We start from the raw sequence: 19,334 nt of genomic DNA, 5'->3' as shown, positions 1-19,334 counted from the left end.
GGAGGAGGAACGTGGGAATCCCAACTCCTCCTCCTTTCCCCAGTCTCCATTGTGCTCAGGCAGGCCACGCCCCCAAACAGCCAAAAGCTGAAAAGCACACAATAGACAGCCCCAAACCACCCAGTGCCAGCGCTCACGAACACGCGCAAAGTGGCCAGCGAGGGTGGCGAGCGCGTGTGCAGACCACCGCGGGCTGGTCTGGGCTCCCGCAGTTGGTGCCCACGGGCCTGTGAGGGAGTGCACAGAACAGCAAGGGCAGGTGTAAATTGGCCGGCATGGGCACGTGAGTGCAGAGCGGTCCGCAGAAATAGTAGATCCCGGGCGAAGGGGTCACAGAGCTGCCCAGGGACCCTGGAGGAGAGACTGGAGACAGGATTAACCAGAGAGTCCTGGAGCTGACTTCCTCCCATTTCTGTAGTCTCCATTTTGTGTGGGCAGGTGACGCTGCAAAAGAGCCAAAAGCCGGGAAAGCACAAAATAGAAGACCCTAAACTGAGCAGTGCTGGGGTGCGCGCTAGGCGGGGGGCCAGACGTGTGCACGAGGTCGCGAATAAGCGTCCCTGGGCTGGGACATGCGCGCGCATCCGCCCAAGCGAGGGGTAGGAGATCATGACGGGCGAGGAGCGCGCTCAAGGAGCCAGCATGAGAGTGCAGAGCGATCCACAGAAATAGTGGATCCCTGGTTGAAGGTGCCCAAAGCAGGAGCCAGACACAGACAGTAGACTCCTGGAAGGCTCAAACAAACGACCCAAGGTCATATAGAGTCAACAACTGACATCATCAGATGAAGGCCCAGAAAGAAAAGGAAAAATATTAAAAAATATAAATAAATAAATAAATAAATAAATAAATAAATAAATAAATAAAAAGACCCACCTACTACCATAGAAGTTTAATCCACAAAGCCAGGAAATCTAGATGGATCAATTGAAGCAGAAGCAAAAATAAATAAATTAATTAATTAATAGACTCTCACAAAAATGAGAAGAAAAAGAAGTTCCCCCCAAAAGAGTGGAAAAGGGGAATCCCTACAGAGAGAGCTAAATGAAATAGAGGCAAGGGAACTTTCAGATATTGAATTCAAAACAATGGCTCTAAGGAAGATCAATAAGTTCAGCCAGCTCAAAATAACCATGAGAAACTGCAGAGAAACTATCAGGATCTTACACCAAACCATTTCAACCTGGGAAAGGACATAGAAACTATCAAGAAGACACAAGAGGATATGAATAATAATATTTCTGAATTGAAGAACACAGTGGAAGGAATCCAAAGCAGGCTGGATGAAGCCAAGGATCGAATCAGTGAGATGGAGGATAAGGTAGAAAAAAGCTCCTAGGAAGAACAAGAAATGGAAAAAAGACTCAAAAAGAATGAAGAGGCATTTAGGGAAATGCAGGACAACCTGAAACTCAATAATATCCGCATAATAGGGATACCAGAATCAGAAGAAGATGAGCAAGGGATAGAGAACCTCCTCGAAAAAGTAATGATGGAAAATTTCCCCAATTTGAGGAGAGAAAAGGTCGCATGATCCAGGAGGCACAGAGGACCCCATTCAAGAGGGATCCAAGAGGTCCACTCCAAGACACATCATCATTAAAATGGCAACTATCAAAGACAAAGAGAGAATCCTCAAGGCAGCAAGGGAGAAGGAGAAAGTAACATACAAGGGGGCCCCGATACGCCTAGGAGCTGACTTCTCAACAGAAACACTCCAAGCCAGAAGGGAATGGAAACAAATCTTCCAAGTAATGAAAAGCAAGGGCCTATAGCCAAGGCTGCTCTACCCAGCAAGGCTCTCCATTAAAATAAAAGGGGAAATAAGGAGTTTCCCAGACAAAAGAAGGCTAAAAGAATACATCTCTACCAAACCAGCACTCCAAGATATGCTAAGGGGACTGGTTTAAGGAGATGAAGGAACAGAGTGAGAAAGAGAAAAACACAGGTACAAAGAGAAAAAATGAATAGGTTTCTATCGGTAATAACTCTCAATGTAAATGGACTAAATGCCCCAATCAAAAGACACAGGATAGCTGAATGGATAAGAACATGATCCACACATATGCTGCCTACAAGAGACCCACCTCAGAGCCAAAGACCTACACAGATTGAAAGCAAAGGGATGGAAAAAAATATTCCAAGCAAATGGACATGAGAAAAAGGCAGGGGTTGCAATACTTACATCAGACAAAATAGATTTCAAAACAAAGGCCATAAAAAGAGACCCAGAGGGGCACTTTATAATCCTTAAAGGAAGAATCTATCAAGAAGACATAAACATTATAAACGTATATGCTCCCAATATAGGAGCCCCAAAGTATATAAGGAAAATCTTGGATGACTTCAAAAAAGATATAGACAGCAACACACTGACAGTAGGGGATTTCAACACCCCACTGTCAAAAATGGAAAGATCTTCCAAATAAAACATCAGTAAGGATACTGTGGAGCTGAATTACACACTGAATCAAATAGACTTAACTGATATATATAGAACTTTACTCCGCAAAGAAGAAAAATACACATTCTTTTGAAAGGCTCATGGAAGTTTTTCAAAGATAGACCACATGGTAGGACACAAAGCAAGCCTCAGCAAATTCAGGAAAATTGAAATAATACCAAACATTTTCTTGGACCACAAGGGACTGAAAATGGAAATCAACCTCAAAGAGAAACTTCAAAAACTTGCAAACTCATGGAGACTGAACAGTACACTATTAAACAATGAATCGGTCAATAATGAGATAAGAGAAGAAATCAAAAAGTTTCTGGAAACAAATGAAAATGAACAGACAACAGTCCAAAACCTATGGGACACAGCAAAGGCGGTCCTGAGAGGGAAGTTCATAGCAATACAGGCTTACCTAAAAAATATAGAAACATTTCAAAGGAAAGACCTAACACTACAACTTCAAGAACTGGAGAAACAACAACAAATAAGTCCCAGAGCAAGCAGAAGGAAGGAAATAGTCAAGATTAGAGCAGAACTGAATGACATAGAGACAAAAAGAACAATTCAGAGGATCAACCAATCCAAAAGCTGGTTCTCTGAAAAGATAAATAAAATTGACAAGCCTTTAAACAGACTCATCAAGAAAAAAAGGGAGAGGACCCAAATCAATAGTATCAGAAATGAAAGAGGAGAAATAACAACTGATACCACAGAAATACAAAGGATTGTCAGAGACTACTATGAACAATTATATGCCAAGAAATTTGAAAACCTTAATGAAATGGACAAATTTTTAGAAAAGTATAATCTTCCAACACTGAAGGAGGAAGAAACAGAAAGCTTGAACAGACCGATAACAGCTGGGGAAATTGAAGCAGTCATCAAGAAACTCCTGGCAAACAAAAGCCCAGGGCCGGACGGTTTCACAGGAGAATTTTACAAAACATTTAAGGAACAGCTAACCCCTGTCCTTCTTAGACTATTCCAAAAAATCCAAGAGAAGCGAAGACTCCCAGACTCTTTTTATGAGGCCAGCATCACCCTAATCCCAAAACCAGATAAAAACCCTACAAAGAAAGAAAACTACAGACCAATTTCGCTGATGAACATAGATGCTATAATCCTCAACAAAATATTGGCAAACCCCATCCAGCGATACATTAAAAAGATTATCCACCATGATAAAGTGCGATGCATCGCAGGGATGGTTCAATATACACAAATCAATAAACATAATACATCACATAAACAAAAGAAAAGACAAAAACCACATGGTCATCTCGATAGACGCAGAAAAAGCATTCGATAAGGTACAGCACCCAGTTATGATCAAATTACTCAGCAAAATGGGAATAAATAGGGCATTCCTCAGAGTAATAAAGACCATATATGAAAAACCTACAGCCAACATCATACTCAACAGGCAAAAACTAAAAGGTTTCCCACTAAGATCAGGAATACGACAAGGATGTCCGCTCTCACCGCTTCTTTTCAACATCGTATTGGAAGTCCTAGCCACAGTGGTCAGACAAGAAAAAGAAATAAAAGGCATTCAGATAGAAAAGGAGGAAGTAAAGCTATCATTGTTTGCAGATGACATGATAGTGTACATAGAAAACCCTGTATACTCTACCAAAAAAACTCCTCAACCTAATAAGTGAATTTGGCGAAACAGCAGGATACAAAGTCAATATTCAGAAATCTAAGGCATTTTTGTACACCAGCAATGAAACAGAAAAGAAAAAATCAGAAAAAAATATGATTCGATATAGCAACAAGAAAAATAAAGTACCCAGGAATAAATTTAACCAAGGAGGTAAAAGACCTGTATGCAGAAACACTAAAGAAAGAAATTAAGGAAGATACAAATAAATGGAAACATATACCGTGCTCAAGGATTGGAAGAATTAATATCATCAAAATGTCAATACTACCCAAAGCAATTTATAGATTCAATGCAATCCCTATTAAGATACCAATGATGTATTTCACAGAAATAGAATAGACATTTCAAAAATTTATATGGAACCATAAACGACCCCGAATAGCCTCAGCAGTTTTTGGAAAGAAAAACAAAGTAGGAGGGATCACAATACTGGACATCAAACTATACTACAAAGCCACTATACTCAAAACAATCTGGTACTGGCACAAGAACAGACCCATAGAACAGTGGAACAGAATAGAAAGCCCAGAAAGAAGCCCAGGTCCCTATGGGCATCTAATATTTGAAAAAGGGGGCAGAAGCATAAAGAGGAGCATTAATAGCCTCTTCAACTGAAATGGTGTTGGGAGAGCTGGACGGCTACATGCAAAAAATTGAAATTGGATCATCAGCTGACACCATACACAAAAATAAACTCAAGATGGACAAAAGACTTAAATATAAGTCGCAACACCATAAAAGTCCTAGAGGAGAACATTGGCAGGAAACTCTCAGATATCCCACGTAGCAATTTTTTAGGCGACTGATATGTCTCCTAAAGCAAGGGACATAAAGGAAAGAATAAACAAGTGGGACCTCATAAAAATAAGAAGCTTCTGCACGGCTAAAGAAAACATCAGCAAAATGAAAAGGGAGCCAACCCTATGGGAAAATATATTCGCTAATGATACATCAGGTAGAGGTTTGATCTCCAAGATATATCAAGAACTCACTCGACTCCACTCCAAGAAGACAAACGATCCAATCAAAAAATGGGCAAAGGACCTGGGCAGACGCTTTTCCAAGGAGGAGATACAGAGGGCCCAGAGGCATTGGAAAGGATGCTCAGCATCACTAGCCATCAGAGAAATGCAGATCAAAACCACCATGAGGTACCACCTCACACCGGTCAGAATGGCCATCATAAACAGATCCACAAACAACAGGTGCTGGCGAGGCTGTGGAGAAAAGGGAACCCTAGTCCACTGTTGGTGGGAATGCAGACTGGTGCAGCCACTGTGGAAAGCAGTGTGGAATTGCCTCAAAAAGCTGAAAATGGAACTGCCTCTTGATCCAGTGATTCCCCTGCTGGGACTATACCGTGAGAACACCAAAACGCCAATACAAAAGAACCTATGCACCCCAATGTTCATAGCAGCACAATTGACAATAGCCAAGTGTTGGAAGCAACCTAAATGCCCATCAGTAGATGATTGGATCAAAAAATTATGGTACATTTACCCAATGGAACACTACGCAGCAGAAAGAAAAAAAGAACTACTAAACTTCGCAACAGCATGGATTGAACTGGAGACCATTATGCTAAGTGAAATAAGCCAGGGGGCAAGAGACAAATACCATATGATCTCACCTATAAGTGGAACCTAACGAACAATACAAAGATGCAAGGAAAACAAGACCAGCAACACTGAAAGGAAAAGAAACCAGCAGAGACAAGAGGGAAGGAGGTAGAGGGGGCGGGGGGAAAAGGAAGGGAAGGGGCAAGTCAAGGAACATATAGCAAGGACTCATGGCCAAAACCAAAGGGGAAGAGTTGAGGGAGGGAAGGAGAGAGGGGGCAAGGGAAAGTGGTGGGGGGAAGGCAGAGACCAATGTATTTGAAAAAATAAATTAAAAAATTTAAAAAAATGAAAGAAAATAATTAAGAAAAAAAAGCCACAGGAAACCTATGTTAGAGAGGAAAATCTAAAGATAAAATATTGCTCAATCACCTTGCAATACTAAGCGTATCATCTAAGAAGTGGATTATTATTCAAAATTTATCTAAAATACTTCTAACTTTGGGTTAATGAAGGCTAATGGTGATTTTGGAAACTGTTCACTTCTTTTTAACCCAAAAAATCATAATTCACTACCTAACTATATTACCTCTATACTACTCATCTAAAATAAAGGTAATGCTGAACAAATTTAGGAACATCAATTTAGTAAACATATTATTGCGTAGTAAGTATATCTTAATATGTTAACTAGAATGCTGAGAAATGACATGTCATACCAAATACAAAATTCAGAAGCCAAAAGTGATATTACTATTAAGGTTCAAACTTTCTTTTATTACCTATAATGTATTACCTTTAATTTAAAATCTTAACACTTTTTAATGAATTACTATAGCAGAACATAAAAATCACAAAGAAATCACCAAGTTATACATGGTGAATGCCATGAAGAAAAGAATTATCAATGACTGTAGAAAACAGCATGAAAAGGAGCTTCTCCAAAAGAAAATATTTCAGAAAAAGTCAATTTTTGATAAATATGGAATATATAGACACATATAAATGAAAAACATATGAATTTTCAGCACACAGGAAAAACATATTTCTGTCTACCTATGGAAAAGTTTGTTCTTGAAACTTTTCCATAAAAGCAATGTCATTTTCTGCCATTAAAGGTGATAAGATCATGAAAATATCAGTTGTTAGTGAAAACAATTCAACAAAATTCATTTATTCTACTTAAGAAATTCTTTCATAGGCCAGAAATGTATATTAACTATAGGAATAAAAGGTGAGGATCTTAACAGGAAAAGATCCAAGATCAATTTATATAAGCTATCTAAAATAGTCTAAGTCACAGAAGCAGAGACTAGAATGGTGGTTGCCAGGAGCTGGGAAGGGGACAGAAGAGCTGCTAATCAACATGTATAAAAGTTTCAGCTGTCCAAGGTAAGTTCTAGTAATTCACCATACGACATTGTGCCTATAAATAATACTGTATAATACAAACTCACTTTATATGTGGAATCGAATGAACACAATAAACTAATGAACAAAATACAAAAAGAAGCATAGATACATGGAACAGGCTGACAGCTGCTGGAGGGTGGGGAACTGGATGAAAGATGGTGAAGGGATTAACCAAAAAACATTTATGCATGACCTATGGACATGGACAATGATTAGCGAATTGACTGAGGGAGTGGAGGGGTTGGGGCTGGGTGGAGGTGGAAAAAAGGAGGAAAAGTGGGGATAATTGTAATAGCATAAACAATAAAAAAATCAAAACAAAAATCACTTAAGAGGGTAAATTAGATCTGACAAATGTTCTTCCCACAATAAAAAATATATTTTAAAAAAACTTTTTCATTACCCACCACAGAAAGCAAGAAACAGATCAGCAGGGTCCCCACATACCTGTGAGAACCACTGTGTGTCCTCCACCACAAGCTACTTGAATCACTTTCTCAGGAATTCCAGGTACCAGCTGGGGCACTCTGTGATTCACCAGTAGCTCTTTGGGAAGACCTAACTTCCCAGACTCAGGCTCTCCAAACATGTACAGTTCTCCCTCCACTATTAAAGGAAAAGAACAGTGATCAATGATGACATAAATATGAACAAGACACTAGCCTTTTTAGAACATGTTCTTATGTTCAATAAAAAATGGCAACTTAATAAATTAGACTTTTCTTGAGATATTTTTACTATACAGTAAGGAAATAAAGCCATATTTTCTTTTCCCTTTGGTTATTCTAGTCCAAAATATTCACAAACAATTCACAACCATCACTACTAAGAAACAATTTAAAAATTATTTTACTTGTTTAACAAAAGAGAGAAGGCTATCTTACTTCTACTTACTTTTAATAAAGCAAAATAACTAGACATTAAGCCCCCATAAGGACACAGATTTTGTTATGCTCATTAAGGTATTCCAAAAACTTAACAGAGTGTCTATCCAGTACACTGAGCATATAATGAATAGTTGATGAATAAATGAATGATTGCTTTTTATTAAATTTGTTTCAGAAAACTCAGTAAATTCAATATATTTACTCAGTTCAGAAAACTGAGTATGTTTTATGAGTCTTAAGATAACAGATTTTACTATTATATGGTACTTTCCTCCAGAAAGATTCTTATTAAGGAACCCGACATTTAATCACTGGCTTGTCAATATCAATACTTCTGACTTGCTTCTGTTATTAGTTACCGCACTATGACTATGAACTTCTTGAAAGTACGAAATTTCTCTTATTCATTTCTATGAACTGAAGTTGAGTTCTATAAAGTAGGAATTTAAAAACCTTTGTAAATATACAATCTAATCTAAAAAATGACACAGAACATATCACCATTGGTGTGAGGAAAGAGGTAACACAGCAGGCCTTGTTGCTTATTAACTGCATATCTCCAAGAGAACTATGACTGACCACTGAACAACCCTTGGGAATATGGCACCTGAAATGTTCTTTATGTTAGTGATTGGTGATTTTGTTATGCAACCTGGAGCAATGAACTATGCCAGCGCAGCTTCTTAGGGTTGCTGTGCACAAACATCAACGCTGATGAGGTACACCTGGTTTCACTGTTGAGGGACCTGAGTTTCGGATGCTGTGGCCAGTTGCTAGCTGAATGTGCCTCCATAACCAGTGCCCTGCATAAAAGCCTCAGATCCTGATACTACAGTGGGCTTCCCTGGGCAGAGGCATTCCACACATGTCCCTGAAGTTTGCTGTCAAAGAGAAAGCATGCCCTATGTGACCAAGGAAGAGAAAGAACTACGAAGCCTATGCTGGACTTGTCTAGACCCCATTGATATTTATTTTTCTTGTTGCTTTTGGTCTGTATCCTTGGCTGTAATAAATCTTAGCCAGGACTGTAACCTGCTATTGAATCTTGAGAGTCCTTTCAGCAAGTCATAGAACTTTGGGAACTTGTGGGACATCCAATACACGTGGTATACACTAAAAACTTGATCAAACATGAGACTAACATAATAATGTGTGCCAAATATAGTTTACTTAAAAAACTTGGTCAAACACTGTAAACATAGCTATAATGACTTTTCACAGGTTCTTAATGAAGTATTTAGCAAACACTGGAACAGAAGAGGTGCTCAGTAAGTCAGCACCCTTTCCCTTTTCCCATGCCTTTTGCCTCTCATATGAAATGAATTACTAAGTCCAGAAGAGCCTCATTCCACCTCTGTCTATAAATTCCTGGTGCTCCTCATACCTTAACATGGGTGAACTGTATGGCATCTGAGCTATATCTCAGTAAAGCTATTTTTTTTAAAGGTATGAAAAAAAGCAAGAAAGCTCCATTTAAGACTTGCTGGTTAAGACAAACAATTCAATTCTACTTCTTCCTTTATTGGCTAAGGGCGAGTTTAGTCATAAAAGTGATTCTGGAAGTTTTATTAAAATCTAAATATAAGACAATGCTTTTGCTTGTTTTGTTTTTATATTTGTATTTTTTTTGTTTTGTTTTATGAACAAAGTGAGCAAAGACTACACCAAACGCAGGACCCTAAATTCACTAATAAGTTGGTATGTAGTATTGCTCCAAGAAACACAATTAATTAGTCATTCATTTATTTACTTCCTCATTTGGCAATATTTATTGATTAACAGTTTGTTCAAGATACAAACTGATACAGTGGTGAGCAATACCAACCAAGGTGGATTTTGCCATCTCTTGGTACTAAGCTGCTTCCAATTCACTGGTAAATCTGAGCAGCACTGAGATGAGTCAAATGGAAATTTCTAAAACTGAATTCAAGGTACATGGAATAAGGAGTATAGGTATGAAGAAAAAATTTAGAGAGAGAGGTCTAAGAGGGACCACAAAACTATCTCCTCTAGCTAATTTACTGTTAGAGAAACCATCAATAGGATGGAAAGCCATGATCATACTTCTATTATTACTAGCGTAGATGTGGACTATAATAGAGTTCAATATTTCAAATATTTTAACTAAGGTAGAAAGAGTTGCCAGTGAGCCCAAGAAAGGGAGAAATTGAAGATGCTGAGAAAAATCCCACTGAAGGAAATCATATCCGATACTGACCTCTCTTCTTTTCTATTTAGTCTTTATCCTTGTTCACATAATGAAAGTCTATGCCTCATTTATTGAAACAATAAAAGCAAATTATCAGGACAAGAGTAGAATAGGTCAAAGTACATAGGCAAGTAGATCCAGAGGAAAGTGGGCCACAGGTCTTATTTTTCATACCAAATTATTCCAACAAGTTTGAGACCCAAAACTTAAAAGGGTTTCTAACATATAAATTTTATTTTTCTAATATACCTAATAATCATTAAAAAGTCAACAAGTCAAGGCCTGGCTGGTGTGGCTCATTGGATTAAGTACCAGACTGTGAACCAAAAGGTCACCAGTTCAATTCCCAGTCAGGGCACATGCCTGGGTTGCCGGCCAGGTCCCCAGGTGGGAGTGTGCAGAGGTGTACAGGGACATACGAGAGGCAACAGATTAATGTATCTCTCACACATCAATGCTTCTCTCCCTGTTTCCCCCTCCCTTTCCCTCTCTCTAAAAATAAATTAATAAAATCTTAAAAAAAAAGTTAAGTCAGAGAGAGTTTGAAATTGTAAACTCTAATTACTGAAATGGAGAAATACTGTTAAAACAGATCAAAATAATGTTATTACATAGACTAGCATGGCATTATTTCTATGGAACTGTAGAACACTATACCATTTTATTACTAACTAAGAACTTAGAAATGAGAGATAACATGATGAATCCAAAATGTTCTTACTTGTTACAAAAGCTGAATGGTAATATCCACAAGATATCCAGGCAATAGGTTTCCCAATGGTCACTTCATGAGGAACACACACATTAGATATATCATTTAAGCCAATCTGCCCTTCAGAATTTTCTCCCCACATAAAAAGTTTTCCATCCTCTAGAAAGAAAACACAAGGAGGAATAAAGGTTTTAAAAAGTGGCAGGGCTATGAAATTATTGTATTTCCAATGGCTCATTTATTTTGTAATTTAGAAAAATTATATGCTTGAAAGAAAAGTACTCCTAAGACATTTATACCAGTTAGCTACTTAACAGTTCAATTTCTAGTATAAAATGCTTCTATAATGCTAAAGGACAGAAACTAACCTGATGTAAATCACGTTAGTCATGTCCATATTTTTATCTTAATAGCAATGACAGAATGTCCTTTCCTATAATAACCTTTTCTTATTTTAATGCCTCTAAACAAAAAATGGTTTCTTCCTTTCACATAGTCTACCTGCACCTGAACTAAATGATACCATGAGTCACACTGGACATCATCTCCTGGGCAAGTAAGTACCAGGTCAAAAGGGCCTGGAAGATCTGGCTCTGAGAACACTGGGGAAATGATGCTTTAAATAAGGGAAAAAAAATGAATTTCCCGAACTTCTAATTTTTTACAATTTACACTTGAAACATATAACCTAGCTTCAGAGGATCAGGAAATATATTAGCATACAATGCATCTCAAATACAGGTTAACTTATGTTCTTTCTGATAAGGGTTTTGATGTCTGGAAAAGCTAAACGCAGAAAATATTTTAGAAAGAAATCAAGACTTCTTTACTTTTTAATTAATTTAAAAATTAATCTTTGAATTGATTTAGTAATATGGCAAATAAAAGAAAAACTTAAAATAAGAACCAATAGAAAGATGTTAAAATGCTAACTGCGCTGATGACAGAATTGAAGGAGGGAGCCTCAGAGCTGACTCTGGCTCTCCTGATAGCCAGAGCAACATGGTAAGTTACACAGTTCTCCAGACTGGAACAAAGAAGCACACCAGCAGCTTCTTCAGTGAGACCAGGTTTATTTTGGATCCAAATTTTAAAGTCCAGCTCATATAGATTTCTGATAAGGAGGCAGAGAGATACTATGGTTGTTACAAATTTTAACAACATTTATCCAACAGATTTCCATGATGTTTCTGAAAGTAACTTCATTAAAGCTGCAAGTATAATTTTCAGAACATTCAATGAAAATAATATCTAAGAATATAACAAGTAGATAGCACAGCTAAGAATTTATTTAACAATTACCTTCAAAATGTTTGTTGACATCTAACTCTAAATAAGCATAAAATTGTAACATATGTCATGGTTTAAAGTTCTATTCTATTTTAACTGCCTTCTGAAAACAAATCAGCAATGAAAAAGAACTAAATGGTAATGCTCTCTTTCATTTACTGAGTTGGTATGTCCTGGTCTAAAGGAAAGGGATGTGCCCCAGCTTGAAATGGAAAAACGTCTCACCAGTTAGTGCAGCTGAAGTGTTAGATCCAGCAGAGAGCTGTTTAAGCTGATGTTGAGATGTAAAAAACTCGATTAGATGGAAAGTGTTTCTATCTTCAGTGTCACCAAGTCCTAGCTGGCCTTCACTATTTCCTCCAACTGCATATACTTTTCCTCCTTCTGCACATAGAAAAGAAAACATCAGTAAACTACGGTTATCATCTTTATGAGAACAGGCAGTGTATACCTGATATTTCCTCTATTAACAGTGAAGAAGTTGGAAAGTGACATTATCCTATAATTTGGGGCACAACTTCATTTCACTGTCAAAAATGAAGTAAAACAAGCAAGGCTATATATTTTTTGTGAGATTTTACAAATCATTCCAGAGTCCCAGTAGCAACTGAAATGCACAGAATGTGTGGAATGTATTTTCTTACTCATGCAGCATTTTATTAACTCAGAGCAGAAAAGAGGAAAGTAATTTCCAAGTTAGTTTACAATCCAAATCAAACTATTTTAAAAGAGATATGGCTCATTAATTTTAACTTCCATACCCATTAAAGCTAAGATATAATAAGTAACAAATAAGTAAAATGAGGTAAATCCAAGAATATAATAAGAAACATGGAAAGTCTATGTTGTAGAATTCTTTTAATTTTATAGCTAACTAGAAAGGCAGTACAACATTGTATTTAAGAGAAAGGACTCCAGAGACATATTTCCTGGATGCAAATTCTGGCTTGCCTCTTATCAGCTATGTGACCTTGGGCAAGCTGTACTTCTCCCTGTCTCCTTTTCCGCATATAAAACAGGGATAGTAACAGTGCCTACTTTATAGAGCTGTTATAAAGTTTAAATTAGTTAACATGTATAATATTCTTGGAACAGTATTTGGCTCATTGAAAGCACTATAAATGTTTGTTGATTACTTTATTAATTAAGAAGTATATCATACCAACATAATGAATATTACTAGTAGGCTTTCAAGTAATGAAGTTTTTTGAGATATATACATATTAAAAATTAGTGATATCTGTCATAAAAATGCATATGCATATGAAGTCAAAGCCTCAGCAAATAATAGGGGAAACTGAGGGTAAAACCAGACTGAATCAGTAAAAATTAAGAAAGATATTTTTTAAAAAATTAAAACCTAACTGAGGGAAGTAGGACTAGCTTTCAAATGGAATTGACCACACAATTTACAAATATGGAGCAAACCTGAGTTGGTGAAATACTTAGCACAGTTCAGAGAATCACATGAGTAAAAAGATGAAGTTACCAAAAGCCCCAATGGAATAAGAAAGACTTACACTGCATCTTAAGAGATAAGAATCTGAGGAAAAGACATTTCAGCAAGAAAAGCCTAAACAGGAGGGCAGAGAGGTGAGGTGAGGAGCCAAAGTGGTGAAAATAGCCGAAGCACAGAAACTCTGTGGAAGGGAAAAGAGGTAGGAAGGACTGGTCAATGGCCAGAGCCTAAATATCTAATTGTTCCAGGAGCATTTGTTGAAAAGGTTACCTTTTCTCCACTGAACTGTCTTGGTACCTTTGTCAAACATTAGTTGGGCATATGCATATGCATCTATTTCTGGATTCTATTCTGTTCCATTAATCTTCGTCTATCTTTTCACTAATAGCACACTCTCAATTATTGTGGCTTTGCAGTAGGTCTCGAAATCAGGTAGTAATATTCCTCCATTTTGTTCTTTTCAAAATTGTTTTGGTTATTTTAGGTCCTTTGCTTTTCCATATAAACTCAAGAATCACTTTGTCTACACACACACACACACACACACACACACGTCACCTTGTCAATTTCCATACACACACACAGAGCCTATTCAGATTTTAATTGAAATTGTGTTAACTCACATTAATGGGGGCTTTTGTGAGGGTAGGTGTGGCTCCCACTCACCCTCAGAAAAGAAGAAGGAAGAACAGGAACAGGAACAACCAGCCCCTGAGGTGTGCACACAGGTAAGGAGACGCTGCCCCCTGATATAATCCAAGGAAACAATCTTTTTCTTCAGCCATTTACCATTTATCTGCATATTTTCAAAGGCAAACAAGTGTACTAACCACTTCCATTTTAAAAAATCCTACAGTTGTTACCAAGGTATCACTTTTATAAATTCTATAAAGTCACAAATGTACTGGAACGAGACCTCAGTCCTCAAATTGGGCAGGAAGTCATACAAATTGGACGCCATACCTGTTGAAACTAAGGTGTGGTTCCGTCCACAGGCAGCAAGTTTCACCCTTTCAGGTTTTAAGGCTAAAAATATGACAAGTAAAATATGAAATGGTTATGAAAATGATAACTAATATAGGTCAAATGGTAAGTAGGTAGTAGAGCTGAGATTTAAACCCAAGCCTGTCTGACTGCAAAGTCAACTAAACCAAAAGTTTTCAGAACTAGTTGTGCATCGAAATAACCAGGAGGTCCCTGATTGGGGTGTGGCTCAGTTGGCTGGGCATCCTCCCGCAAAGCAAAGGGTGGCAGGTTCAATTCCCAGCCAGGGGACATGCCTGGGTTGCTGGTTTGGTTCTCGATCGGTGTATGTATGAGAGGCAACCAATCGATATTTCTCCTACTCTTTCTCCTTCCCTTCCCCTCTCTCTAAAAATAAGTAAAGTCTTTTAAAAAATAACCAGAGGAGTTGAGAGAAAAATACACATAGCTCAGCCCCACCTCTGGAGACCCTGAGTCAGTAGGTCTAAGCTAAGGCCTAGGCCTCTATACATTTTTAGAAACTCCACAGGTTAAGTAGTATGTGCAGAGATCCACGGCATTGTTATGCTGCTTCCAATACCAATCTGATCTTTATCCTAATCTGTGATCATTATCATCAGTTTTACCTTTTACCTCACTCAGTGAAATGCTGTTAAGTCCAATATTCATAGGCATTACCTTTCTTAAAGTTCTTCATTCATTTACACATTCAGAAAATCTTTAGAGGACAAACATATCCTAAGTGCTTAGCATAAGTGGCTCAAGAATCACTAAGACAGAGCTAAAAATTCTAGCATATCTTTTGTTCTCTGTATATAGAATAGTGATATTTAAGTAGATTTACAAACAGTGAGGGACAAGAATGTTCAAGTGCAATATAGTAGAATTATTACTTCCTTTGCAGCATCTGGGTTTAAATATCAATGTGATTTTTATACCCTAACATGTAACGGTAGTTGTAAAGATCATAAAAATAAAGTGAAATGCCAATAATACTCAAGAAAATGTCAGAAAATAAAGAACTAAAGTCTTTATTATTTATAATATCATATTAAAGAACTATACAATATAAAAGCATTTTAGTTTGTTAAGGGATAAAGAAGAAAAGACCCAAACCTTTGACACATGTTGGTTTGCAAATAGCTGACTTTGATCCTAATCCTAACTGGCCCCAGCTGTTACTGCCAAACATGTAAAGTTTATTATTTCCTGGTGGAAAGGAAAAATAAATAAATTAAAGCATTTTTCAACATAAAGGAATGTGAAATGAAGTTATCGCAAATTAATAAAAATGCTACACTTAAAAGGTGTCATTGTTTTCCATGTAGAAACACGTTACCTCGTCCATATACGTATAACCAGATTCTGTTAAGTGTAAAAGTGTTTCTAAGATTATATGGTAATAGTTTTTTGATTGTATAGATGTATTAAAATAGATTTATTCTAACAAAGCTGTGTGTATTGAAAATCATATTTAAATATACCAAGGAAACTTAAAATTTAAAAGACTCAATTGATGAATCAATTTGTCAAAAATTATCTGAAAGAATAAAGAAAAAAACAAGATCTTCTAGATTATTTTCAATATGTTTAAAACAGTTCATCTATAATATTTAGGATTTTAATACTAACCTGTAATAACAGCAGTATGTTCATCTCCACATGCAAGGTATGTAGGTATATCATGTTTAAACCAGAATTTGCTAGGTACATTTTCAGCAAATTTAGATTTTCCAAATGTAAACACAGCACCCGAATCTGCAAATATATGACAGTTTTTATTTTACGACTTTTCCTATGTTGCCTGGTACTATTTTTTCAGTAATTCATTCACATTCCTTGTCTCATGGCAGCATTGCTTCTGCTAGGACACTGTTTACACTCTCCTCCCTCCACTGTAATTCAGTTTTCTTACTCCTCAGACCTCATTCTAATTTTATTTATGAACCCTGCTAAATTAAATATGTAATATTAACTTACTGGTATAAAGTAAGACATGTATTATGACACAGAGGGCAGTCCTCAGTTGCAAATAGTCCTGCTGTCACCAGGTGGACCTACTCACTTTGGTTTACACTTTATGGTCTAGCCCCTGACTGAAGGCTTTTCTCCACACACAGAAACAGGATAGTATCAAGTTTAACCATCAGCACCACCAGGATATAGGATGCTTGACTCAGTACCATTTTGGAGACCAAAACCCCCTACCAGTCACCAATAATCATTTAAATACACATGCACACCTAAATAGGCCAGATTCAGCCTTTGAGGAAATCTCAGAGGATGATCACACATAAAGAAACTAATGGGTCCCAGAAAGGAAAACGTAGTGAACATAAGTATTAATAATAAATATTCACAAGGGAACTAGACACATGGAAAACCTTTTGAGAACAATTGTGAGGCATCTCATTTCTAACTAATAATTGAGATGTGGTAGGCCAGCTTCTAGAATAGGCTCTGGGTTTCCCTAGAATGAATAATTTTACCTGTTTCTTCCTGCTCTGACTCCCCAGGAAACGTTCCCTGATACCCTCACCCCAAGTCAGGGTTTGGTGTCTCTGCTCTGGTGCCCTGGCCACCTATTGCCACACAGTATGGGTATTGTCATTTGGTTTACTCTCTTGTATTCCTCACTAAGCTGTGAGCACCAAGAGGATATGAATCTATGGTAGAGTCAAGAGCGTGGCAGAAAACTAGTACTTATTTCAGTGAGTGCATGATTCTGCTCTAATCCATTGTTTTTGTTCCAACTGTTAGTCGTGACTGGTTAGTGGGTCAGAAAATCAACTTAGTGGGTGGGTCGCAATGAGCATTTTTAAAGGAATGTAGTACAGAAAAGACCAGAGCACATCCCAAACGGTTAGAGTAAGTACTGCTTCAGGAAATGCCTATTTCTGTTACGCAGTTTGTGTGCCGTCACAATATCAAGTGTATTTTGAAGCTGGGGAGGGGGGAAGCCTTAAAAAAAAAAAAAACAAAACTCGCTAACGGCTCCTTCTTCACCCCAGTTGTCTAAGTCGTTTTCCCCACCCTCTTTTACCTCGTGTCCCCGAATCACCCACTCTTTAAGGTATTCAATACATAACTAGGTCCTGGGGACCTAGAAGGAATTTGGGGAAGTTTACAGGGGGTAAAAGCCGCCTCTACCTTCCAGAAACTCATATAAAGCTTATTTTAAAAGAACAGAAACGAGACTTGAGTGGCTCAGTTGGTTGGAGCGAAGTCCTCACACCAAAAGCATTCGATTCCCGGTCGGGGCGCGTAGGGGAGGCAATCCGATCGATGTTTCCTCTCTTTCTCTCCCTCTCACATCGATGCTTCTTTCTCTCCCCTCCCACCTCCTCTCTCTCTAAAAACAATAGAGTCTCGGGTGCGGAGACGATTATAAAAAAAGAACAGAAAAGACAGACACCCTCCCCCTTCCCCTCAGGTCCCTCCCTTCCTATCCCCGATTCTGTCTTTCGCGGGGGCGCGGCCACAGCTCCGGCCCCAGTCAGGCGTCCTCGACCAGGGACAGTCCCCTAACGGGGCCGTCCCGGAGGCGGGGCCTAGCCTCCCGCCCTCCCGCAAACCCTCCCCCTGGGCCCGCCGCCACTACCGCGGACGCGACTCACCGGGCACTATCTCCTCAGGTTCCCCCATACCGAGAGCGATACGGAGAATCCGCGCCTGGGCCGGGAAGACAGCGGGGGCGATTCGGTTGGGCCTAAAGTAGCCACTTAGCCAGGGATGGAGCCCCGAAAGCCCCTCGGGCCTCCATGGCGACACTCTGGGCATCTGAGGCGACCGCGTTCCCGGAAGTCAACAAACAGCAACCTAGGGCAACCAAGGTGGAGCATTAAAGCGCGTGCCGGGGCGGGGCGGGGCGGGGCGGGGCGGGGCGGGGCGGGGCAGGAGCTGCGGGGAGGGGAGGAGCTCCCTGGCGGCCGGTGGAGCGCAGGCGCAGAGGCAGCGGCTCGTCGCTAGAGCTCGCGCACCCTCTGGCCTGGAGGGAAGGAGCGGCCTGGCGGCTGGTAGGGCGCAAGCGCAGATGCAGCGACGTATTGAGAGTCCGCTCTCCTAGTAGCCAGGAGAGAAGGGGCAGTGGGGCGCAGGTGTAAACGTAGAGGCGTGTCGGAAGAGCCCGCGCACCCCCTGGTGGCCAGGAGGGAAACGGCGGCTGGGCCGCCGATGGGACTCTGGCGCAGACGCAGGGGTGTGTTGGAAGAGCCTGCGCACCCTCTGGTGGCCCGTACGGCAGGAGCGGCCAGGCCGCGCAGTCGTGCCCCGGAGTGCTCAAGGTTAAATCCGGTGGACATCTAGGTCCTGCAGGGACACTGTCTGGAGACTGGCAAACCTCACAAATATCAGACGCTCTCACTCAAGCTCTGTGACATAGGCAAACGTCCACACATAACTGTAATACTAGTAATGGCGACCATTTATAACTGAGAAAGGTGCTTTGTTAAACATTCTAAATAGCGCTTGGAGCCTCATCATATAAACCAAAACCTGGCGTGTACTAGATGCTCATTAAGTCTTTATTGAATGAGTCATCCCTATTACAACCGTGGTTAATGTTACCCCCATTTACGGATGTAGAGATTATACAATGGGAGCCAGTTTAGCCAGTCCAGCCTGTATACTGAATGACCCCATTGTATCCTCCAACAGGAGAAGGCTGAGATGTGAAATCTAAGACAGAAACAGGTTCAAAG

The 19,334-nt window shown here is 39.2% G+C and overlaps 1 protein-coding gene across 3 annotated transcripts in view; it reads right to left on the bottom strand.

The window, feature by feature from the left end:
• RPGR (retinitis pigmentosa GTPase regulator) overlaps positions 1-18,449 on the bottom strand; it is a 55,496-nt gene extending 37,047 nt beyond the window's left edge. For all 3 annotated transcript variants that reach the window (XM_054566561.1, XM_054566560.1, XM_054566559.1), the window contains exons 1-7: positions 18,252-18,449; positions 16,267-16,392; positions 15,751-15,843; positions 14,614-14,676; positions 12,417-12,575; positions 10,911-11,060; positions 7,541-7,699 (exon numbers count right to left, since the gene is read on the bottom strand). In XM_054566561.1, the coding sequence (XP_054422536.1) occupies positions 7,541-7,699; positions 10,911-11,060; positions 12,417-12,575; positions 14,614-14,676; positions 15,751-15,843; positions 16,267-16,392; positions 18,252-18,414 (913 nt within the window). In that variant the 5' untranslated portion in view covers positions 18,415-18,449. The remainder of the gene's footprint in view (positions 1-7,540; positions 7,700-10,910; positions 11,061-12,416; positions 12,576-14,613; positions 14,677-15,750; positions 15,844-16,266; positions 16,393-18,251) is intronic.
• Positions 18,450-19,334: the final 885 nt, after the last annotated feature.

The sequence above is a fragment of the Pteronotus mesoamericanus genome, unplaced genomic scaffold (genome assembly GCF_021234165.1).
Source record: "Pteronotus mesoamericanus isolate MK-2021 breed Mesoamerican mustached bat unplaced genomic scaffold, CSHL_Meso_final contig_173, whole genome shotgun sequence".
Lineage (NCBI taxonomy): Eukaryota > Metazoa > Chordata > Mammalia > Chiroptera > Mormoopidae > Pteronotus > Pteronotus mesoamericanus.
The sequence above is the reverse complement of the archived record's forward strand: the minus strand, read 5'-3'. Positions and strand labels throughout refer to the sequence as shown.